At 51.6% G+C, this 18,337-nt stretch overlaps 3 protein-coding genes and 1 long non-coding RNA gene across 6 annotated transcripts; 2 read left to right on the top strand and 2 right to left on the bottom strand.

Moving 5' to 3' along the window:
- Positions 1 to 1,417: 1,417 nt before the first annotated feature.
- On the bottom strand, positions 1,418 to 2,214 carry Naa30B (N(alpha)-acetyltransferase 30 B). Its single transcript, XM_033384341.1, has one exon. It carries the CDS (start codon positions 2,168 to 2,170, stop codon positions 1,490 to 1,492), a length of 681 nt encoding a protein of 226 aa, XP_033240232.1. The 5' UTR covers positions 2,171 to 2,214; the 3' UTR covers positions 1,418 to 1,489.
- A 4,169-nt stretch (positions 2,215 to 6,383) lies between these two features.
- Positions 6,384 to 18,328, bottom strand: stet (stem cell tumor). Of its 2 annotated transcripts, XM_001354200.4 has the most exons (7): positions 18,064 to 18,328; positions 17,914 to 18,006; positions 17,817 to 17,840; positions 17,571 to 17,747; positions 7,933 to 8,163; positions 7,461 to 7,872; positions 6,384 to 7,394 (listed from the first exon to the last, which is right to left on the bottom strand). In XM_001354200.4, exons 1-7 carry the CDS (start codon positions 18,241 to 18,243, stop codon positions 7,042 to 7,044), a joined length of 1,470 nt encoding a protein of 489 aa, XP_001354236.2. In that variant the 5' UTR covers positions 18,244 to 18,328; the 3' UTR covers positions 6,384 to 7,041. The 2 variants fall into 2 exon arrangements, with proteins under 2 accessions (XP_001354236.2, XP_015042432.1); XM_015186946.2 differs by lacking the exons at positions 17,571 to 17,747; positions 17,817 to 17,840; positions 17,914 to 18,006; positions 18,064 to 18,328 and adding an exon at positions 9,767 to 9,971 and having other exon boundaries at positions 6,497 to 7,394.
- Positions 8,225 to 9,139, top strand: robl62A. The gene has a single exon (XM_033383007.1). The coding sequence runs from the start codon at positions 8,273 to 8,275 to the stop codon at positions 8,585 to 8,587; it is 315 nt and encodes a 104-aa protein (XP_033238898.1). The 5' UTR covers positions 8,225 to 8,272; the 3' UTR covers positions 8,588 to 9,139.
- Positions 10,056 to 16,503, top strand: LOC26533216 (uncharacterized). Of its 2 annotated transcripts, XR_004470019.1 has the most exons (7): positions 10,056 to 10,236; positions 10,337 to 10,523; positions 10,581 to 10,984; positions 11,061 to 11,185; positions 11,324 to 11,776; positions 11,904 to 15,807; positions 15,866 to 16,503. It is a non-coding gene; the product is annotated as an uncharacterized lncRNA (long non-coding RNA). The 2 variants fall into 2 exon arrangements; XR_001453033.2 differs by having other exon boundaries at positions 10,057 to 10,523; positions 11,324 to 11,673.
- Positions 18,329 to 18,337: the final 9 nt, after the last annotated feature.

The following is an 18,337-nucleotide window of genomic DNA, read 5'->3' on the forward strand; positions in this document are numbered from 1 at the left end:
TTAGAAAATATTAAGCACCAAAAAGAACGCATAATTCCAACTTCCCCGAGGATTGTGGCCCCTCCGCCCCCTCGGCATTCCACTTGAGGGAATCCTTGGACGGAAGGAAGCAAAAGGAAGTCCACAAACAACAAGCAACAAGCAAATAAATGCATAATTAATAATTGTGAATAATCAAAGAAGCGTATAACAAGGCACTCCCCTCCTCCCTGCCCCGAGATCCGAGAAGGAGACGCCGATGCCGCTCCCGCTGCCCCTGCCCCTGCCCCTGCCGCTGTGCTGCCTGATTGCATCTGCCAATTAATTTCACATTAAATTATACAATTATCAGAGGCACTCCCCCCCCCCTCCACCCCTCCACCCCTCGCCACGCCGAGTCAAGTGGCAGTGCCATTTTCGGGGGCGGAGTGCACTCCGACGATCTATGCCGCAAAGAGAGCAGCATCTGGGCGGCTGGGCTGCTGGCGAGATTTATGGTAGACACTCGCGGCCATCAAATTGAAATTCAGACGCTGTGGCAGCGAGCCACAATGTCAACCGATGCGATGTGCAACAGCCGATGGAGCGACGAGGTCAGACAGGCACCAGGCAGCCCCCTCGCTCCCTCCCTCCTGCTCCTCGTCTCCGCTGCGAAAGCTCCGAAAAATCCACATAAATAACGCGGCCATCGGGACAGCCTCCTCTGTATGTGTGTGCCCCGTGTGTGTGTGTGTGTGCTGCTTGCCACCGCAGACTCCTGCTTTTGCTGCTGCTGTGGCTGCTGCTTCTCGTTCGTTGAGCTTGTTTCTGCGAATGGCAGGTGCAACTCAATCAACGCCGCCAACAGGCCGGTGCTGCCGCCGCTTGTTGTGCCACAAACGTTGCATGTCATCTGGACACAAGCTGCAGTTGCAGCTCAGAGGAGAGGCTGGAGCTCTGCTGGCGTGCCACCTGCCCCAAAAGTTGTCTTTGGATCGTTTTTTGTTTACATTTGGCGCAAGAAGGCGAAGCGGCAGTGGCTGTGGCAGAGCCAGTGGCAGTGGCAGAGCCAGTGGCAACTGAGGAAGCTATAAGCATGCCTCGAGTGGGGATATCGCCAGAGATCAACGATCTTGGGGTTCAATGGTCCTTCAAGCAGGGTTTTTGTTGCAATCAAAGAACCTGAAAGTACAGAGAGTTCTCTTTGAGAGCCACGAGAGATCGAGAGCAGAGCAGAGACCACCGCCTAAGGGACCTTAACCCACCTTATCGCAGGGAGTACTCCTTCCTCCTTCCTTTTTTCGCTCCGATTCTGATGACCCTGAAAGGCACTTATCCCTGGCTATTGGTCGCTCCGCAGGACTCCTGTTGGGACTCCTGCCTCGATAAGGAAACTACCTGGGATTCGGGCTGCCCAAGAGGCGGAGGACCTCTCCCGAGTAAAGCGGGAGTTTTCCCATTCAGAAAACATTAATTTACAATATATATGTACATGGGGGGACATGGGAGGAGGGGGGCAGGAGGAGGATATTCAGCATTCCTCAGTGTGGTAGTCCGGCGACGGCGGCTCCATGACGTCGGCCTTGAGGCCCAGCTTGAGGCGAAAGGCGTCGCCCCCGTTCAGGTAGTACTTGAAGAGGCGCTGCTCCCGGATGAAGCCGAGGCTCTCGTAGAGGGCCAGGGCCGCCGCGTTCGAGCACTCCGTCTCGAGGATCACCACGTCGACGTCCTCGTCGACCATCGCCGCGACCGCCTTGCACACCAGCGTCCGGCCGATGTGCTGGTGGCGGTACTCCGGGTCCACCGCCAGCATGGCTATGTAGCCCTGGAACATCCCCATGTCGTAGGCCTCCACCTTGCCCACGACCACGCCCACGTAGCGCTCCTTGTGGCGTGCGAAGAAGCACAGCTCCGGCCAGTTGTAGACGAAGTAGCGGTACGTGTAGAGGGTGTACGGCTCGGAGAGGGTCCCGTCGATGAGGCGCTGCAGGTGCGCCAGCTCCGCTTCGTCGCGGAAGCGCGAGTACCTGATCACCGGCCGCGGGGCAGGCGTGGCAGGCGGGGCGGGAGGGGCCGCGACTCGTTTCCCCTTCGGGGCAGGCACTGAAGGCGAAGGATCCATCTTTGGGCCGTGCCGCGGAGCAGTCGCTGCCTTCTGTTCGGACAGCGGACTCCCGCCCGGTCCTTCAACGCCGATCGGAGCTGGAATCATTTTTTTTTTTTTTTTTTTTGAGTGATGAGACTTTCCAAAAATTTTGTAAAACAAAATCGGACGTCTCTGAGTTTTTGCCCCGAGAGAAATGTGAGAATCGTTCCCACAGAAGCGACCTTGAATCCCCGCAGCCCCTTCCCCTCCCGCGCCACAACAAAATCCCAGCAGGTGACAGACGGACGGAGGGACGGAGGGAGGGACAGCGCACTCGTCGACAGCGTCGTCTTCGTCATCGTTTGGCTGGCTTCTCCTTTAATAGCATTACCCCTGCCTCTGCCCCTGCCCGTGCCCCCGCCCCTGGTAGTCGTCGGGGCAATTAAGAGGCACGCCTTGCGGCAAGGACAGGGACTGGCTTTCCACACTCCTTTTTCCTTGAGGGATTTTCGAGCATGTGAAAATTATGGAAAACGTCTGAACGTCTGAATGTCTGAATGTCTGAATCCTTTGTTGTCTGTGACGGAAGCGAGGAGCGAGGAAACTGCCGGCAAGCACGCACAGGTGTCCTCCGGCCGATCCTTTTGGGGTCCTTTGCATACATGGGGATACGGGGGTGGGTGGGGCTAATTTCGTGTTTCGTGTCCGTCCATCCGGGAAGAGTGGCCTGCTCCCAGGCGCAGGGGGGCAGCGCCGCCACGAAGCCATGACCTCATGTGCCCACCAGATTAATGGCGAAGGGGCAGGCGAGTAGTTGAAGGGGGGAAAGGGGGAATGCATGGCAGGCAATTAACCTAAAAGGCCCATAAAGGACACGTAGGTAACCCAATATAGGACTAGGACTAGGACTAGGACTCAGGCTTTGGTTAGAATCTGATTATCCCTCGGAATATCCGCCGCTTTATTCCCTGCCTCCCTCCCCCCCTCTCTCTTGGCCCGCTTTTTGGTTTGTTTGTTGTCCTGTTTTGACTTTTGTCCTGGTTTCAGCATTAATTTGTTTGTCCAGAGTACACTCCTGCCCCTCCTGCCCCTCCTCCTCCTCCTGCTCCTCCTTTTAGTCCTTCTTTCCTTCTTTATAATTAGTCCTGCGACAGTTTCATATTCCGCTGCTTTTCTAAGCATTTGCCGCAGCCGCAGAAGCGGAATTGTAGCGCCAGGACATAAGGAGCACTTGGAGGAGCCCAGGAGCCGAGGAGCCCACACAGTGGGGCCCAGGCCAGGCCGCCAAGTGTTTAATGAAGCGGTTCAAGCGCGCAGCACAAAGGGCCGCCGAGAGCCGCCAAGAGCCTCCCACTCTGGGCCAACAAATTTCCATATTTGCCGTCGAGTGAGATAAATGGTCTGGCAGGACAGACGGCCCAGGTCCTGGGGCGCGCCACTCCTCTTCTCTGCCTCTCGCCGCCCTCCTTGGCCCTCCTTGGCCCTCTCTTTGTTCTCGTTTTTTGTTGGTCTGGAGTCCACCTGGAGTGGACTTTTGTGCAGTTTATTAAAAAAGAATTAACTGCAAAAGGCACCCAGAGAGGGGGGGGGGGGGGGGGCGAGGACTCGCACTTGTCCCCCGGTCTCTCTGTTTCGCTGCTTCTCGGATTCTCTGGTTTTTTCGGGGTCTCCTTTCTGTCGGCCACGCCAATATTTCAGTTGCTTTTATGACAGGTACAAGTGCGCCTTTTTGATAAGCATTCATTCCTGTGGCAGAGAGTCCGAGTCCGAGTCAGAGTCCAAGTCCAAGTCCGACTGCGAATCCCCATGTCCATGTTGCAGATAGAGCGACGACAACTGTGAGATGCGAGATTCCTCCGACCTCCTCCTCCAGCCTCCAGCCTCCTCCTCCTCCTCCTCCTCCTCCAGGCTCCTCCTCACCTTCTCAAAACAAAAGGCCCCGTCCTCTTGCAGGTTGATTTCTGCGTCGCGTGGGACGCACTGTCTGTCCGTCCCTCTCTCTGCTCTCTCATCCCGCTTGCTCTGCGGTACATGGTCGCGTGCTCCCTCCTCCCATCCTCATTGTTTCTGTGGAATGCCTCACGGATGGACCATCCGCGCGTGTGCGCGCGTGTGTGTGCCTGAATATGTCAATGTAATGATCTCCTTGTCTCGTTCGTTCATTCGCATCTGTTTGAATTACATAAATATTAACTTGTACTTTTTATAAACATGTTTGTTTGCTCACCGCATCGGATGGGGCAGCAGCAGCAGCAGCAGCAGCCCCAGCACCGGAGAGAGTGGGGAGTGGGGAGCGGGGAGCGGGGCCAGGAGGGGACTCAGAAGCGGACACAGGAATTTCCAGCAATGTTGAATTCCAAACTGCACTCGAAGCCGAAGCCGAAGCCTCGATTGGACGGGACCGGCTATTGATATGATTTATGTACTCCAGAGCCTGGTATTCGTTCCCCCCCAACCCCCATCCCGATCCCCATCCCCATTCCCATCCCCACTTTAGAAGACGCAGCTTAGTGGAGTCTTGGCGGTTAATCCAAGTATTAGCCACAGGCCAGAGAAAACTTAGTGGGACTTGAGGCGAAAGAAAAGACACGCTTCTTGATCCATTTATTGGATCTTTCTTCACTCGAACTTCCACGTGGAATAGATTCCACTCACTCTCTTCCATTCCATTCCACCTTTCCACCCACTCTTTTCCCGCTAAACATCGCTCTCTTCACCCCTGCCTTCTCTTAGTCTCCAGTCTCTCCACACCCACTCGCTTCCCCCCGAAGCAGCATTTGGTGGTTTGGAGAATTGAGACGCAGCCCACTCTCTCAGCCCTACCCCTCATTTCAAATGCATTCCACTCCTGGAATACATTCCAGCCACTGCCACAGCGCAGTGGACACTTCTCCACCTCCCACTTAGCACTGCTAATCCTCCTCCACCTACCTTTCGTTCTGTTCTGGCGTTGGCAGCATCAAATTATCACATTTCCAACATTAATCAGCGTCAGAGCAGAGCAGAGCAGCGGCAGCAGCGGCATCTTTTGTCCGAAAGGAAATCGGCGCGTGGACACAGTTGTTGCTTATTTTATTCCATCTTTTGCATTTGTTTTCTCATCACTTTTCCTTCCGCCTCCCTATCCGCTTCCTTTCCTTTGCCGTTGCTTATTTCCGTTAGGTGTGACAACGCTGACGAATGACTTAACGGTGAAATGTGTACGTATCCACAAATAAAACATAAATTCCATGTCCCTCCGCTGGGATTGGGATTTGTTAACTGCACTGCCGCTGAGGATGCGGGCGAGGGCGAGCGGTGGGGGGTGGGGGGTGATGTGAAGGAATCACCCTGGACGTAAATGTAGATGTCACAAACACGCAACACAGCAAAACGGAGCCTCGCAAAAAAGCCAAAGTTGTTTTGGAGAAGGGCGGAAGGGCGCTGTGTGGGTGCGGGCTCCTGTTGGCGACATTGTCGTGGCCCAGGTGCGCGTGTCAAGAGAAATTGTAGTTTTTTCACTGCTCCCCGTCAGGATATGTCATAACTCGTGAAATGATAAGGATGGATTGCCATTCTTTATCGTTAAATGCGCGAAAACCCGAAAGAAACGACCACGCGATACGCACTGCGACTTTTCCATTTGCTGGCAGAACACGAACTCTCCAACAATGTCGCCTGATCGTGGAGACGTTTGGACAACAGGAATTGTTGTTTTGTCACTGTTCCCCCGAAGGAATGTGCTTTCTTTTGCCATTCCTTATCTTTAAATACGCAAAAAAACAAAATCAAATGCCGCGACGCGATGTGCACTGCGATTTTCTCACTCCACCGATCGTGGAGACTTGTAGACAATATTCAATATTGTAGGCGGCTGCTCCTGGAGGCACACAGGGGACGTGTCGGGAGATATTGTTGTTTTTTCACTGCTGCCCGACAGGCTGTCACATCCCGTTAAATTATATGACTAAATTGCCGTTCTTTACCGGTTAATACGCGAAAACACAACAAAAAAACTGCGACGCGAAACGCACTGCGACTTTTCCGACGAACACGAACTCTCCAAAAATGGCCGCTGATCGTGGAGACTAGTGACAAGTGTCACCACACCTCGAACTTAGGTGTAACCACACCTTAAGCTCCTGTGCGAAGGCGCGCCATTCAAATTCAAATTCAAATTGAATTGATCAAACCAAATAATTCTCGACTTTATTCAATTTATTTACAAAGTACAACAAACATTGTAAATACAAAATGTGGTGTATATTTGATGCAAAATCGATTGATCCATAAAAGCTGGCTGGCAGTGACGATATTAAATGCACGGCGGCTATATGAAATTGAAACCGATCCAATCCAATCATAATATATTTTCTCTTTTATTTTGAGGTAGGAATTGTCATCATCTCAATGTGTGTGGTGTGTGTGTTTTAAGGCCCGTTCGAATTTCGATTAATTAGTGCATTGCCAATATCGGTTTCCATATAGCGCATAAAGCAATATATATATTTATTTTTTGTATTTTTTTTCTTTCAGCTTAAATTGTTTATCCCTAGAAAGTCTTGCATTTATATATATGTGTGTATATATATCGAATTCCTTGAGCATTATGTTACACCTAATCAGTTCGATTTGTTGTAAATATCTCTAATTCAATGATCTCTGATGATACTCTTTGCATCGGTGCTTTGTACTTAACTACCGAAAACAGAACAAAATATATAATGGATTAAACGACACACGATTTGTCCCCTAGATATATGTCGATATAGAATAGTGCTCGATATACCTGCCTGATTGTACAGATACGCACATTACAAAACAATGAAATTGGAAAACTAGAAACTAGAAACTAGAAAACTGCAAACTTAATCGTCTTCCGAAAAAACAATAAAAACTTCAACGGAACGGAACGAAAATGAACATAAACGATCCGAAAATGTAACCGAATACAAAAAAAAACAAAGCAGGATACTGCAGGATACAGCAGGAGGGTGTCCAGGATGTCTCTCCTCCTCTCACACCCGAAAGTCGTTGAAGTACGTCTCCGTGACGCGTACCTTCTCCATGCGCATATTGAACAACGTGAAGCCGTGCAGGATGTTGAAGGCAATGGCGAAGACCACCAGGGCCGAGTAGGTGCCGAGGGCGATCCACCAGAGGAGGTTCTCGTGCAGCTTCTGCTCGAAGCTCTTCAGCACCAGCAGTCCGATGGTGAGGCCCGCCACGGCGCCCGCCAGATGGGCCACAAACGAGACGGCGGCCTCCGTGGCGGCATGGTGCTGCTGCACATCCTCGGCGGCGCCACTCGACAGCAGCACATCCTCGCCAGCATAACGCGCGTAGATGGCGAAACCAAAATCAAACGAAACTGCAAGACGAGACAAGAGATTGTGGTGATTCGCCTTGTGGCTGCTTGGCGCTCTTCGTTTCTTACCGAAAACTAATATATGCAGCAGCCGTACGACGCCGTAGCGCATCTGGTGATAGTTGAGCAGGACATTCGCCAGGTGGGCGGCCAGCAGAGCGTAGACACCGCCACTGGCGCCCACCAGCAACACCTCCGGGTCGAAGATGCTGGTGCCCAGCGAGCCGGCCAGCACGCCCGAGAAGTAGATGCAGGCGATCCTCGTCGAGCCGTGGACCATCTCCAGCGGCAGCCCGAACAGCAGCTGCACGGCCACGTTGAAGCCCAAGTGCAGCCATCCGGCGTGCACCACCATGTAGCAGAGGAACCGCCAGATCTCGTGCCGCTTGTCCGGTCGGTAGATGAACATCGAGTCGGTGGGTATGGGCCCTCGCGGCGCGGCCTCTCCCGTGACCATCGTGTGATACACAAAGAAGCCCAGCTACGGAGAGAATCATTAGAGACGGAGCTTCGGCTCGGCGAGCAGGGGATTAGAGCGTACCTCAACGACTGTCACGAGGATAATGAAGAAGGGCGGCGGACAGCAGGTGTACCGATCCGCGTAGTACTTGCGATCCCGCTCCTCGGGGAGTATTTCCATCGCGACGGCATGGACCATCTTTCTGAAGAGCGGCGGCTCGTTCAGCACCAGCTGAAAGTCGTTCTCAGAGCAGACCTCGCGATCCCGATGATGGACTGCGCATTTGAAGCTGCGCGTACGCTTGCCGCTCATCTGGAAGAGATCCGGAAAGGTGGAAAGGATGAGAAGAGCGATCCCAGAAAGCTGTGCTCCCCAATTCAACATCAGCCCCGACAGTATATAGATATGTATATTTTCTACAATGAATAAGTCTAACTTCAAGAAACTGGTGGCTGTCGTCCAAAGCAATTCGGAGAATACGGCGCGCATCTCGGAGCAGACGAGTGGCTATGTGGTGTCTGAGAATGGTTCGGACACTGTGATGCAGACCTCCTTCGACAACAGCACGGCGGTTGGGATCGTTAAGCATTTGAATTCGAGTTTTGTGAAGTTGGCCCAGAGCTCCGTCCGGGACCTTGATCCCACCGACAAGCTGTGCTTCCTCCGGGTGGTAACCCGCAAGTTCGAGTACATGGTGGCCCCCGAGGACAGTTTTGTCGTAACAGTGGTATTGTAACTGTGAATGCATTGCATTGGAGTGGGACGGCCATAGTCACACACACGCACACACACACACACACGCGCTCAGGGGAGCCACCTTTGATGCAATGAAATGGGATGGAATGGGATGGACATAGCAGCACGCAGGGGAGAGACTTGCCGATCTTCGGAGGGGACGTAGCACTGTTGTTCCTATTCTCCACACTTGATGGAATGCGCTGCGTTGGAGTGAGATAAACACAGTCACACAAGGAAGCACAGCACCACGCACTCTCTCCGCTCGTTCCGTTGTTGTTGGTTTCTTTTTTGTTTTTGGAGAGCCTGAGGGTCTGGTCTGGGAATCTGCGAGTCTGCGAATCTACGAATCTGCGAGCATAAATCTTTAACCCCAAAACTAAACGAGCCATAAAATTATGAACACACAACTCTTTGGATTCGCATTTGGCTTACGCGCAGTGTGTGTGACTAGCGCAAAACTAAATAATTTTTATTATGTAATTAAGATGTTAACAAAGATGCGAAACGGGCCACGCAATTAAGGCGGCTCATAAAACAACAACAGAAACAAGACGAAAATCTGCAAAAGGCGGAAAATGTGTATTGTGTTTAATTAAAAGCGAGTGGAACTGCCACGGCGGAGGAGGGGAGGGGCTGAAGAGGAATCCAAATGAAGCCTACACGCAATTAAAATGCACGATTACGAAAGGAAAACAAGAAAAAACCGCCACAAATTAAGTTTTCAGAGCCGCAGGGCAAAAAAAAAGTCCGAAGAAAAAAAAAAGAGAACGCTCACAAAATAGTTACTTCCGCTATGCGGGGTGGGGGCGAGAGAGTGGGTGTGAGAGCGGGCCAGGCCAGTGTCACTACTACTTGTGGTTAATCAGCGCTAGTCTGCCGGCTTAATGCTAGTAATTATCAAATTTTATTTAATTGATAAATCACCAGCCAAAAAGCAGGAGGGGACGGGGACGGCCGGCATGCGGCTACCATTTACTCTCCACGTCTGTTTGTCCCGCTTCTACACACGCACACACACACACACGAACACACACAATATTTGCATAGTAAACAGCTAAAGGTGGCAGCACAGTACACATGTATCGATGTGTGGGTGTGCTTCCAATTACTGGAAATGCATGCTAAACTCTACACGAGCTTCCAGTACCGCACCGCAGCGCAGCGCAGATCCACTTACGCGGTGAAATCCTAGACCGGCTGGATTTTCTCTGCTTTCTGCTTTCCAATCAATTGGCCATGATGCTTGGCAAATTCAACACAATTTATAATTTAATCACAATTAACACTCAACACTTAACTAATAAATTATTGTGTTGAATGAAGGCGTCCCGTCAGACACGACATCGTTCCCGCCGGCGTGCGTAAGTTTCTTTTGCTCTCCCTCTCTCTCTTTCTCTTTCTCCCACCATTCTGCCACGTCCACTTGCTGGCTAGTGTTGAGTAACGTTCAATTATTTATAATTTTTCGCAACAACAAGAAAACAAGCCAAAAAGATCAAATGCTCCGATTTACTTCCGATAAAAATTCTTCGTATTGAATTGTTACAATTGCACAAACAATATGCCTTACGAATTTGTGTTGTCAACAATGGGAACACCCAGATGCATTGTGGCCAAGTGACAAATGGGGTTTGGTGTTTTTTTTCGGTAAGATCAAGCGATCAAAACACACACAACATGGGAAAAAGGGCCAAATGGAGGAGGGTTGGGCTGCCGAAAGAATTGCATTACATTATCGTTTGTTTAGTGACTCCTCTCCTCCGTGTGCACACTGCGCGCCATGGGTTGCCTATGCCGATGCCGATGCCGACTCCGACTCCGACGTGGCACCGAACAGTGTCCTTGCTGCGGCTGATAATGTCATTACCTGGGCAGACGCAGACGCAGACCAAGAGCAAATGGAAGCCTGCCTGGTCACCGCATGACGTCACCAGGTACGTGGACGGTGGACTGTGGACGCTGCTCCATTCACGTTCTGCTCCTTTCCGCAGGGCCTGTGTGTGTTTTCTTTTTTTTTTGGGTCGCGTCGCAAACATAAAGCGACAAATTGACGCAAAACATTTAACACACGGGCAGGACAGGACAGGACCAGAACCAGAACCAGGATCCCGGACATGGTCAAACATGGCCCATTGCCTTTTGGTGGAGGAGGAGGAGGGGAGCAACGACTACAACGTTGGCGGCGCTCCTCTATGAGGCATGGAAAAATTCTTTTGAATTACGTCCGTTGCAGCAGCAGCAGCACCACCACCACCACCACTACCACACACATGTGTGTGTGTGTGTCAGCCCATGGCTATGCGGAAAAAAGGACATCTCCGCCGTCGGCGGTGGTGCCGTGTTGGTGGCCAGGCAGCAGTGGCAGCGGCAGCGGCAGCAGCGTCGTCGGCCAGCGGTGAGCATTGTATACCACTCTATTATGCATTTCGTACCTCGTTCTGGCTCCGTGTTGACATTTTTATTCCAAGCAGTTGAGCAATATTTATAAACTGAAGTCGGGCAGGAGCAGGAGCAGCAGCAGCAGCAGCAGCAGCAGGAGGAGGAGGACAAGAGAGGTGTCCCCGCAAGGACACTGGACAAGTGGCAGTAGAAGTGGGTGGGTGGGATGTCCGCCTGCAGATGCAGCAGCAGATGCAGATGCTGCATACCCATCCATCTGGCTCTTGAGGGACATTCCTTTGGCAGCTCATAAAATCTTCCATTTGATTAGCATTTGTTTTTCTTGTGCTTTCAGGCCATGGCCAAGAGAGGAGACTGGAGGCTGGAGGAGCACAAGACTAAGCTCATTTAATGGGAATGGATTTGTTTGTTGTTTGTGGCACAGCACGAGCAAGCAGCCCCGCGCAACCACTGGCCAACGGATCATCTAATTGAATGACAATATTATGCCAAGGCCTAATTCAATTTGCATTCCGCTGGAGGGCAGGCAGGCCGCAACGCAACGCAACGCGTCACATCGCATCGCAGTCCCCCCTTCGAAAGCAGTTGTTTAAATCTTAAACAAACACAGCAATCAGCAATTACAGCAGAACGGATGCACTTGCTGCTGCTGCTGCTTCTGCTAAGGTGCCTGTGCCTCTGCTGGTGGGTTTTCGTCTAGCCAAATGACTCGGACTGGTACTGGGACTCCTCCCTGGCCCTGTAATTAGTCCTGGGATAAAACGAGATGAGAAACGAGAGGATGAGGGTGAGGGTGAGGATGAGGACGATACGCCTCGGCTCTGACCTTTGTCGGCCTCGTCGGGGGTCCGGTTATGTCCGCTAATTATCACATTTTTACTCATTAAATTCACATTTGCCTTTTTTTTTGGCAGGTTGCTGCCTAATTACAGGGTAATCAGGCTTTCAGCCGCTTTGGCTTTGGCGCTACCGTTTTTTTGGGGCAGCTAGATGATGATTGATTAGTGGCCATCGCCATCGCCATTGCCATCGCCATCCTTAAACCCTAAGCCCGAAGACGAATCTACCTTGCATCTGTGGATTGATGACATCTGCCTCCAAAGTGCAGGACGCGCGCGTGCCAGCGGCAGCAACAAAGGCAACAAAACGAATGGCAAAAAGGAAAAAGTGCAAACAAGCAGCTGAAAGCCAAAAAGAGCTCTGAAATGGATATGGAAAACAGCGACAGGCGACAAGCGGCAAGCGGCAAGAGGCAGCGGCAGCGGCAAGCGAGAGGGAAAAAGCAAATCGAAAACTGATTTGGAGCGGAAGTTCGTTTGCACCTTTCCCAGCAACAGCAGTTTCCTGTATTTGCGATGTCAAGAACAATAAGAACACGAGGAGACTCCGATCCAAATAAGAGCGAGAGCGAGGGAGAGGGAGTACGAGTACGAGTACGCACTGTCAAGACATTAAGAAATCCATGAATCAGTGGAAAATGTTCTACTACCTTGACGTTTTGGCCTTTGACGCCGTCTATTGTCTTGAGAATTGGAATGCACAACAGAGGAGAGCAGCGAAAAACAGCAGCACCGCCCGTTGGCTTTTGTATTGCAAATCAAAAGCTATATGCGACTCCATTCCATACCATACCATATATAGATTAAGGATATGCTTGCCCTGCGTATGTGTGTATGCAAAGGAGCAGGCACGGCACGGCACGGCACAGTCCCAAGGAGCAGCTGTCGTCGTCGCTTGCTCGCTCCATCTCCATCGCCGTCTCTGTATTTGATTTGCGATTTCTGAGGCAAGCGGAAATGGAATGACACGCGAGGCACTCCAGCAGCAGCAGCAGCAGCACAGCCACTCCTCACATTGTTTGGCAGCAGCAGATTGGCAAAAATGGAGGCAAAAACCAAACCTAAAAGAGTCCCAAACAGCGGCTTCCTTCCACTTGAGCCATACGCATTGTTTGACTGCTGTTCGAAACTAGGGCCAGTGCTTGCCTTTGAAGGGGCGTGCCGCCAATGGAGGAAGCATATGCCTGGAAATCGGATATCGCTCTAAACAATCCAAAAAAACCAACGAAAAAACAAAACACAAACATTTCTAGTCCCGAAAGCAGAGTTTTCCAACCCACTGAGCAGCCGCAATCTGACGATTCAGCTGCCGCTGCCACTGCCACTGCCACTGCCGTTGAGGGGAGAGTAGTAGGTGTAAACCTGAGCAACGCGTGTCCTAGGCCTAGACCCAGACCCAGGCCTAGGCCTAGGCCTAGAGGATGGCCACTGATGTCTAATTAGCGTATGGGTCGGGTCACAGGTTAATGATGTGCGCATTGCGCACCCCGTGCCTGCGCTTCCGCCTTGGACTGGATGGACACGACACTGCAGCAATTATACGAGGCACTTGAGCTTGAACGAGGAATGCAGCAGCAGCAGCAAAAGCAGAAGCAGCAGAAACAGAAGCAATGTAGCTTCTTCCCAATCATTGACCCCTCTGGAGTGGACGGGACTCGACTGGAATGGACTCTCTGTTTCGGGTTTTATGATGTTGTCGTAAATGTCAGGTGCTCTGTGCCCCATTTAAATTTATTTCAACATAATTAGTTCGTTTCGTTTCTATGTTTCTGTGTTTGTTGCAGGCAGGCGGGAAGGGTGGCAGGGCAGGGAACAAATGAAATTTAATTTGATTTCCAAACCCCAAACGCCCCCCTTCCCCCCACGAAAGAGTGTTCAAATAGAGCCGGATTACACACCCCCCGCCCCACCAAAAATGAAAGCAAAAATTCGATTTCCTGAAATGTTGCGATGATAAATATTCCGGTGGTGGTGTGGCCGGGGATTACATAAACTGGACTCGTATTCGGGACAAACACCTGCAGACGCAGCTTTGCTGAACGGAAGAACCACTGGGAGCCAGGACTGGACACTGGACACGGGACACGGGACACGGGACGTGCACAAATAAAATGCAAAAATGATCATTTCGAGATATGCGAAAAACGGGACCTGGACCTAGAGGACGACGCTGCAGGATACCAGACGGAGGAGGAGTAGGATATGGCACCATCTATGTGCATGGTCCTTCATCCTCCTCGCGTTCCGTGACGATAGCGCAGAGGCGGGAATGGGGCTCTGGTCCATGTCGTTTGCACGCCATTATCCTTGCCCCCGGATGCACAACAATCAAAATAAACGGCTGCCAAATTGACCATTGACCAAACATCGTCAGCAGGAGGAGGAGGAGCAGAGCACGAATGCTGCTCGATGGATGACCAGGAAGGAGGAGAACCAACCCCACCCCCACCCCGAAGGAGGACAAGCAATGCCCCCTATGTAGTAGCACAGAGAACCTCGATGCCGATTGGTGGTGGAGGTGGAGAGAGGAGAACTCAATGCCGAATGGTGAAGGATGTGTGGGAGTGGGAGTCAGAGTGGATGTTCGCGGGCGAATTGGACAAGCGACATCATCTTTTGGCACTGTCACGTCCACTCCATCCAGAACTCAAGGTTCAAGCATCCAGCCATCAGCAGAGAAAAAGGCGGAACAAACAGGGGACCCACTTGTTTTTGGCGTCCGTCAAAGAACAGAACAGAATCGAATCGAATCAAATTGGGGGAAACGTCAAAGCGATTAAATGGGAGGACAGTCGTATCCTCTGGATTATTTCGTTTGTTCAAGGACTTAAATGGAAGAGAACATTAAAGCCTGCAGGAATATGCGGATTGGAAAGTGAGCCGAGCATCTGTGTCCTCCAATCTAGATCCCATCCCCGCTCCCCGTTCTTTGGGTAACAGCTCTCTTTCATAATTAACCAGAAATGTTTGCCACTCGCGCGAGTGCCTCCAACCCCAGCATCGATTTGCGCGATATTATTGCAGAATAATGAAATCGCCAAGAGATTCCAATTCAATCTACGCGCCGCGTAGGCCATTTATGGATTGGCATTGATTTAATACCGCGTCGTCGTCGTCGTCGTCGCCGTCGCCATCTCTTGGCGATCGATCGCCTCCAGGTTTTCTGCCAGGCGTCCCCTGAGCCCAAGGCGCAAGGCATTTTGCACCTACCAGAAACAGAAACAAAATCAGAAGATGCAAGAGGAAGGAGAAGGAGCCAGGCACTCCAAGCAGCGGACTCCAAAGTCCGAATCTGATCTGATTCCCGCCGCCTATCGGAGCTGGAGATCAACAGAAGGAGCAGCAGCAGACGCCACCGCGGCGGAGGATGGAGCTGAAGCTGGAGCTCTACTCGCGAATGTTTATTCAATAAACTCGATCTTCGATGTAGAAGCAGCAGCTGGCTGGCTGACTGGCTGGCTGGCAGGCTGTGCATTCCAGCACAGAGGAGACCCACTCTCCACACGACAGTGGCCCCCATTCAAGACAAGCCGCTGGAATTTCTTGGTGCGTGCTCGGCACAGGTTCGGTCTCGGGTTCAGGTTCAGGTTCAGCTGGTTAGCGCTGTAGCTGTAGCTGGAGCTGGGAGCTGAAGCTGAGAGCTTTGGCGTCTGCCAGCTGCGTCTCCTGATTATGATAATGGGGAGAGACCAGGCCGTGCCACTGGTACGGGGCCGGGGCCCGGTTGCTATATGATCGAATGATCGAATGCTTGGCAGCTCCGTTGACTTTCTGATTAATGCAAGAATGCTCCTTGGCGGCGTTCTTGCTTTTTGCTGCCCTGCCCGATTCTTCTTTCCGACTGCAATTAAAAGTGCTTACCCTTTTCGCCAGGGACGGGGAGCCTCAAAGAAGGTCAAAGCGGGACTTAAGAAAGGAATTACCAACACCCGGATACCGGGATAGCCAGATAGCCGATGCCCGATGCCCGACACCCACGGTTTGTGGCCCTTTCAAGTCTTTGATAATAATATTCTACTAAATTCTACTCGTCCTAGGGCATCCCGTGTTCGTTGTGGTGGCCAGCGCACGCATCAGATTGATTCTTGACCGGCTGCCGGTAGTCTCCTGCTGTGTGCCTGATGCCAGATGCGGCCTCTTCTTCGCCGTTGCCGTCGCCGTCGCCGTCGTCGGAAGACAAACGACAGACCAGTCGCGGCAGCAGCCGCCTCGTGCCTACCAGTTGTCATAACGTTCAACACATATCTGCCCCTCGGTGGCGTCGTCGTCGTCGTCGCTACCATCACTGTGGTCATCATCGGTGGTGCCCCCACCATGTTCCATGTCCCATGTCCCATGTCCCAGGGCTCTCTGCGCTGCCATAAAAGGATTTGTCACGTGCGAGCTTTTGTTAAAAATTCAACAATCATCATCATCGGAGGGCAATCTCCATTGCAGCAGCAGCAGCAGCAGCGGCGGCAGCAGCGGCTCTCTGCATTATGCATGTCGCATTGCCAGAGCAGACATCGTTCGGAGCATTCCTTCGTTCGAAGGCAGGTCCTGCTCCTCACTGGCCCATATGGTATCCCCTCCATTCACCATTCACCATCCAGCATCCACACTGCCAGTTGCAGATCATTGAAATTTATAATTAAGTGGAAATATGTTGTCTACGAACGAAAGATTGCAACAAGGATCTCCAGATTGATGCTAAAGATATGAATGCCACAGACAAAAGGCAGCAACAGCAGCAGCAGCAACGGCAGCAGGGGCGGAGGCAGGACCCACAATTGGAATAACAAATGCATTAGGCAGTGACCAAACAAGGACCTAATAATGTCCTCACAGGGGATGTGCATTGTGCAAAGAAAAGGGCACCGCACCTCTGTAGGAGCGCTCATCCACAATTACCGTTAGACTAAAACACACATACAGAGAGAAGGAGAGAGGGAGAGCGATAGAGAGAGAGAGCGAGCGAGCAAAGGACACAAAGATAGAAGGCAAATAGAGACATTGTCCTGCTGCTGATGGCCATGGCTAATTCATGACTTTGAGGACACTTTGGGCAAACAATTGAAGTCGAAGTCGAAGAAAGAGGGTGGGGGTGGGGCACACACTCAGGAATTGATTATGCATAGAGTGTGTGTGTGTGTGTCTGTCTGTCTGTCCTCATGTGTGCATGCCAATCAACTGGGGAGAATCAATCAAAATGCAATAGTACGTAGTACGATTGCCAATCAAAGCTAAATCCAAAAGAAGTCAGTGCAGAGGTGGCAACAGCTGCAGCCGAGCTTAAAAGGGAAAGCCACGCCGACCTGGGCCCGGCCCTGCCCTGTACTGAGCTGGACACTCTTTTCGATCAATGTAAGTAAGCACCACATCAGGACAAACAGCAGCAGCACGACGACCAGGCAAACAATCAAATGTCCAGCCGGGCGTAACGCTCACTCGGCCCCAAAGGAGTCAGAGGGAAAGGACGGCGGTAGGAGGCAGGAGCCAGCGACAGCGTCTATTTGCCGAGCGTACTTTTTGCATTTGCCAAACAAGAGTGTGTGGTGTGGTGTGGTGTGGTGTGGTGCGGTGCGGTGTGTGGTGTCCTTCCTTTTGCACTCTGTTTGAACACGAGCCCAACCGGAGGATTGCGAGGATTCCGACGATTCCGAGGAATCCGAGGCGCACATACCTTGCACCTGTGTTTGCACTTAAATCGAGTTTGATGTTGTATTCGGTGCACATGGGCCGTAGCTGGAGCACAGCACTCACCACATTCACAAAGTCCTGGAACGTCACATAGCCGGGGCCAGTGGGCGTTTGGGCCTTCTTGGCCCGCTCCAGCAGCAGCTCTCGCTTATTCATAGGCACTTGGGAGAGGAACTCCGGCGATGTGAGGGCCAATAAGAATTCCGTGACGCATATTTCACCAAAACCTTCAGGATCGAACTGAAAACGAAAGAAAGACGGGTTCAGTCTTGGCTAGATCTTGGAGAGGGGAATCCCTGCCGTAATTACCATATCAAAGAGGAGTTTCCATTTCTGTGGAGGTAGAAACAAAACAAAGTACATGATTAGTGGGGTGCCTGCTGCATCAGAACTCATCAGAACTCACATCTCTCAGCAGTTCCCTGCGCAGTTCAGCCTCGTCGAAGTCCGAGTTTAGGGAGGTATGTTCCGTATCGTAGCCGGCATCGTTTGTACATTGCTGGGAAGTGCAAAGTATTAACAGATCTCCTTTCAGTTATCACATTGGAGGACTTACATATCTCATTTGCGTGTGCGATATGGACCCAATGGAGGCCAGCGATCCAGCTATGGTGGATATATGCTCGATATCGGCCAGCGTCTCCTGCTGACTACTACCTCCTGCATTCTGCTGACTCGTGGGGATGATCTCCAGGGCCCGCGAGCTGCCTCGCTCGGAGCCAGGCCACATGCTCATGCACTACGTTGCTATCCAGGTTTGATCTTTTTCCTTTTTTTCCTCTTTTTTTTGGGGTGGTCTTAGAGTAGTGATTGTAAAACAGTCTTGTTTC

Source organism: Drosophila pseudoobscura, chromosome X, assembly GCF_009870125.1.
Source record: "Drosophila pseudoobscura strain MV-25-SWS-2005 chromosome X, UCI_Dpse_MV25, whole genome shotgun sequence".
Classification (NCBI taxonomy): Eukaryota; Metazoa; Arthropoda; class Insecta; order Diptera; family Drosophilidae; genus Drosophila; species Drosophila pseudoobscura.

Bases quoted from the DNA above. Each gene is read 5' to 3' on its own strand.
- Naa30B (XM_033384341.1), bottom strand. From the start codon at position 2,170: ATGATTCCAGCTCCGATCGGCGTTGAAGGACCGGGCGGGAGTCCGCTG.
- robl62A (XM_033383007.1), top strand. From the start codon at position 8,273: ATGAATAAGTCTAACTTCAAGAAACTGGTGGCTGTCGTCCAAAGCAAT.
- stet (XM_001354200.4), bottom strand. From the start codon at position 18,243: ATGAGCATGTGGCCTGGCTCCGAGCGAGGCAGCTCGCGGGCCCTGGAG. The intron at 18,007-18,063 runs GTAAGTCCTCCA...TGCACTTCCCAG, and splicing joins CGCACACGCAAATGAGATAT to CAATGTACAAACGATGCCGG. The intron at 17,748-17,816 runs GTAATTACGGCA...TTTCGTTTTCAG, and splicing joins GGAAACTCCTCTTTGATATG to TTCGATCCTGAAGGTTTTGG.